At 46.2% G+C, this 4,786-nt stretch overlaps 1 protein-coding gene across 1 annotated transcript; it reads right to left on the bottom strand.

Moving 5' to 3' along the window:
• Positions 1-621: 621 nt before the first annotated feature.
• LOC118936557 (keratin, type I cytoskeletal 13-like) lies at positions 622-4,398 on the bottom strand. Its single transcript, XM_036949616.1, has 7 exons — positions 3,776-4,398; positions 3,170-3,252; positions 2,692-2,848; positions 2,295-2,456; positions 2,030-2,155; positions 1,492-1,712; positions 622-1,309 (listed from the first exon to the last, which is right to left on the bottom strand). Exons 1-7 carry the CDS (start codon positions 4,337-4,339, stop codon positions 1,096-1,098), a joined length of 1,527 nt encoding a protein of 508 aa, XP_036805511.1. The 5' UTR covers positions 4,340-4,398; the 3' UTR covers positions 622-1,095.
• Between the last annotated feature and the right edge of the window lie 388 nt (positions 4,399-4,786).

Genomic DNA, 4,786 nt, shown 5'->3' with positions numbered 1-4,786 from the left:
TTAGTTGTGCAACTGACTAGGTTTCTCCCTTTCCCTTTCCCTTACATGTGGTTTGCATCTTGACTGATGGCTGTGCACCACCGTGAGTAGAGCACTACTTTTCAAGCCTTGTACGAGTTTCTCAAGTCTCCCACAGTCATATCTGTCAACACTAACCCACTCCTCTGTGTGGTTTCACTTGTTTCAGAGATATGAATGCTTTATAATAGACTGACTATATGAATCTGTGAGTATGGATGTCATAGCAGATACATTTTGTGCTCTCACTTCATATGACTTGATTTCAATTTTTACATCTTTCCACAAACACTTCATACAGTATATAACTCTGAATCTAATGCTTGAATAACTGAGAGTTTGATTGATAGAGATAGAATGATATAATTTTGCATTCAAACTTGCATTCAAATTTCTACTATCAGCATTTCTAAAAAACTATTGGCAAGTATTAAATTCGGTACGAGTAAATGTCATAAATATATTCAAGATCATACTGACACATATACTTTCTCAAGACCATAGAATTGGCCTCACGTGCACAAGATGACATCCTATATGATAGTCAGATGTACAGGAGCATGCCAGATCTGATACATCAAGTTGAAAGACACAGAAAACAGATTGATGGTGTCAGCAAGTCAGAGCATCTTTATTGTATTCACAATGGGGTCTGTTGTTGGTGTCCCATCCAGATGTAGTAGAATATGTTGTTCTGGAGGTGTTAACCATAGAAATAGAATTACCAGAAAAATATGTTTTTTTTTTATTAAATCCCCATTCAAGTCATTGTTCCATGATGGGTGTCTGAGGGGCTTTAGCCATTCTAGAAAGTATAGGAGGACGTTATGCACTTCTTAAACTAGAGTAAACCAGAGCTGGCCTAAACAAATAACACTGATAACAAGGATAGGGATTTTTTATCTGACAAATACTTTTTATAAGTTGTAACGCTGTATTTTAGGTTGCATGAATAAAGGACTGGGGAAACGCAATATTCCACGTTCTGGCCTCACATTTCCTACAACCATTCTAGTAATTATATTTCTATGTGGTTAACTCATTGCTTGCTGCAGTGCTCGCTGTGTGTGTGGGACCTTAAGAGGTGTGTTTGGTTTCACTTGAGGAGACAACCTTGCCATCCACCATTTCCTCTGTGACAATCACCACCTTGCGTGTGGTGGAGGTGGATGAGCTGGGGCCGGAGCTGGAGGAGCTGAGGCCGGAGCTGGAGGAGTTGAGGCCGGAGCTAGACGAGCTGATGTGGGAGCCAGAGGAGCTGAGGCCAGATTTCGAGGAGCTGTGAACAAGGCTGTTAGGAAGGGAAACCAATGGTTAGCATAGTTAGCATCTATGATCATAATATATATTAAAGGTCACACAGCTGTAGATTCATGTCAAAAGTAACCATGGCTCAAACTAAGGTCAACTTCAAATGAACATTGTTTTTAAAATCAAATGTTGAGGGACACATCCAATCCCATTCTGCCTTACCCGCTAGCCTCTCCGTCCAGCAGCCTCCTGTACTCAGCGATCTCCATCTCCAGGCGTGTCTTGATGTCCAGCAGCATCTTGTACTCCTGGCCCTGGCGTTCCATGTCGCTGCGGAGAGACATTAGCTGCTCCTCCAGGCTGGTCACTTGGCTCTGGAGGCGTCCCAGCTGCATGGAGTAACGGCCCTCCGTCTCCGCCAGCGTGTTCTCCAGGGAGCCTTTCTATTGGCCGGGAGAGATTTGAGATGATGGGTCAAAAACTGTGGGAGTAGGTTTGGAATTTGGAATGTTTACTGTCATACTGAAAATGTTAGCTCTAGTAATTGAATGTGAAGGCAGGTAGATGTTAGCTATAGTAATGGAGTGGTGCCTGGCAACAACAACTTGAGGGATAGTGTTAGAGTCCAGGTGAAAGTGAGATACTTGAGGGATGGTAGAGAATGATGAAAGAGTTAAATGTTGATTATTCATAAAAGTTGCAGAAAGTTGTGTAAGTAATGTCCCATAAACCGTGGTCTGTGTAAATAATTACAGCTCACCATGCTGAGCTGTGACTGCAGTTCAATCTCCAGGCCCTGCAGTGTGCGACGGATCTCCGAAATCTCTGACTTGGAGGTCTGGAGAACCTCTGTGCTGGACGCCACCTCCTTGTTCAACGTCTCTGTCTGTAAAACACAATAAGTGGTCAATCATCACAGAAACAAACCAACATTTCAGCTCATGATAGAATGTCACAATGTTACCAACTAGAAGTAAAGGAACATCTACACCATGAACATAGTTTAGGGGTTCTAGAGGTCCTACCTTGGTCTGGAACCAGGCCTCCAGGTCGCGCTGGTTCTTGGCACTACCGGCCTCGTACTGCTCACGAATCTCAGCCATGACTCTGGACAGGTCCTCCTGTGGTGCTGCGTCCACCTCCACGTTGATCTGTCCAGTCATCTGCGTCCTCATGGCCAGCAGCTCCTGTGGAGAAACACATAGTGGTGAGTGTAAAGGATTAAGAAGTGCCTAACCTCTGCCTGATGGTAACAACTTGACCTGCCCTGTCTTCATTATATATTTGAACACCATTGCTTGATACAGATGTGCTTGAAAGCCAGCAATGGTGTTCTAGTGAAGACCCATAGCAGGTTGACATGGTCAATAGATGTAATACATTAAGGGACTGTATGGATATGTCCCAGTAGCCCACACCCACCTCCTCATGGTTCTTCTTGAGATAGATGAGCTCCTCCTTCAGTCCCTCGATCTGCATCTCCAGGTCAGATCTGGCCATGGTCATCTCGTCCAGCATCCTCTTCAGCCCGGCGATGTCCGCCTCCACTGACTGACGCATGGCCAGCTCGTTCTCATACCTGAGAGATGGAGAGAGCTTAGGTCAAAGAACTGCCTGAATGTGTTGCTCTGTGAGAATAGCAGGGGAGTTATAGATTCTAGTATTCCATTAAGTTTGGGGAAAATAACAGAAAGTAACACCAGGCTTCTGATATGTCTGTTGGGAGGGTGTGGTTATGGTGGAGGTGAAGGGTAATGTCATTTGGTTTCTATTTTTGTAGATTCAATACAAAATGTAATAAAAAACAGTGAGTGTTTTTACAGATGTGGGTTTATTCCATGTGGTTAATGTAATGCACCAGCAGTGTACTGTATCTGTGGATGGTGTTGGATGTACTTACTTCGTTCTGAAGTCGTCTGCAGCGAGCTTTGCGTTGTCGATGTTCAGATAGATGCTTCCGTTCAAGCAGGTGGCATCCTGGATCTGAGAGGTGGAGGACGGCAAAACATTTCAGGATGGGGCATGCATGGAATTTCACACTAATACAGTACACACAAACTGTTAAATCACACTGTAATCACTCAGTTCTGAGTTTCAGCTGCACTGTCAATTATAGCTCACAGAAGCATTACAGGGAACCTGTTATCTTTGTGAACATTGTAAAGCATGACACAAAGAAACTAATTGCACCTTTTGCAATCGCCTAGGGGCTCAGAGGAAGGATTGGCTTCAATTATCCGCTTTATCTTCAATGCTTCAGCTGCAAATATGCATACTGTCTTGTCATTTATCTTCGGTGCAATATTTTGGTTTAATCAATTATTATATAATTTTGCATTTTCCAATGTTCATATATCACTCTCAGTAACTTGTTGGAAAAACAAGCCGATGTCGCCTGTACTCTCTAGCAAAGTATAACATTGTCACTATGCAGACATTATCATGTTCTGACATGCCGTGATGTCATTATTGAGTGCTCTTGCCATCTAGGAAACACGTCACGTACCTTGTCCTGCAGGTCGGCGATAGTAGCGTAGAAGCCAGAGTAGTCGCGAGCACTGGGGGATGTCTTGCTCTCCATGAACTGACGGATCTTCAGCTCCAGCTCGGCGTTGGCCGCCTCTAGCATGCGCACCTTCTCCAAGTAGGTGGACAGGCGGTCGTTCAGGTTCTGCATTGTGGCCTTCTCGTTGGCCGACACATTAATGTCGGCTCCACCGCCACTACCACCACCCCCTCCCATGCCGAAAGCAAAGCCGCCGCCGCCGCCGCCGCCACCACCCCCTCCCATTCTGAAACCATAACCGCCACCGCCACCACCACCACCTCCACCGCCGGAACCGAACGAGGAGCTAGAGATGCGCACCCCAGAGCCTCCTGCTCCTCCATACACACTGCCGGCCCTCATGGCAGTGACGCGGCCTCCTCCACCTCCACCACCACCCATCGAGGAGAAGCGGGAGGAGCCCATACCCATTCCACCTCCACCTCCAGACCTCATGGACATGGTGCCACCACCGCCTCCACCACCGCTGCTGCTGTAGGACATGCTAGATCTGGAGAAGGACATGGCTGCTGAGAGCGAGTCTGCCTGCCTGGGATGAAGAGGAGAGAGAATGTGGTGCACGGCCCAGCCACGGTTCCCTTTTTATGCTGCACAGGGCAGAAGGAGGGAGGGTGGGAGGAGGACATGGGCGGGAGAGGCAGAAGGGAGGAATAGAGAAAGGAGGAGTACAGGGAGGATTTACCACATATAGGGCAGGGGATCCTCCCCCACACTTTGACATGCTAGGATGCAGAAGGAGATGGAAGAGGATAGTTATGTACTGTGTGGATATGCAAATATTGAAAATATACTATTGTTGTACAACTCCACTCTCCCCATCTCACTCTATATATGGCGTCTGCCTGCACAAACAAATAAAAGTGCACACGTATAAATAGCTGGAGTTCCTCTCCCGTTTATAGCGTTTGGTTGAAAGCATAAACAAACCTGCTTCGATTAGCCCCAGGTCAA

Source organism: Oncorhynchus mykiss, chromosome 17, assembly GCF_013265735.2.
Source record: "Oncorhynchus mykiss isolate Arlee chromosome 17, USDA_OmykA_1.1, whole genome shotgun sequence".
Classification (NCBI taxonomy): Eukaryota; Metazoa; Chordata; class Actinopteri; order Salmoniformes; family Salmonidae; genus Oncorhynchus; species Oncorhynchus mykiss.
Note: the sequence above shows the minus strand (reverse complement) of the source record. Positions and strands in the feature narration are given on the sequence as shown.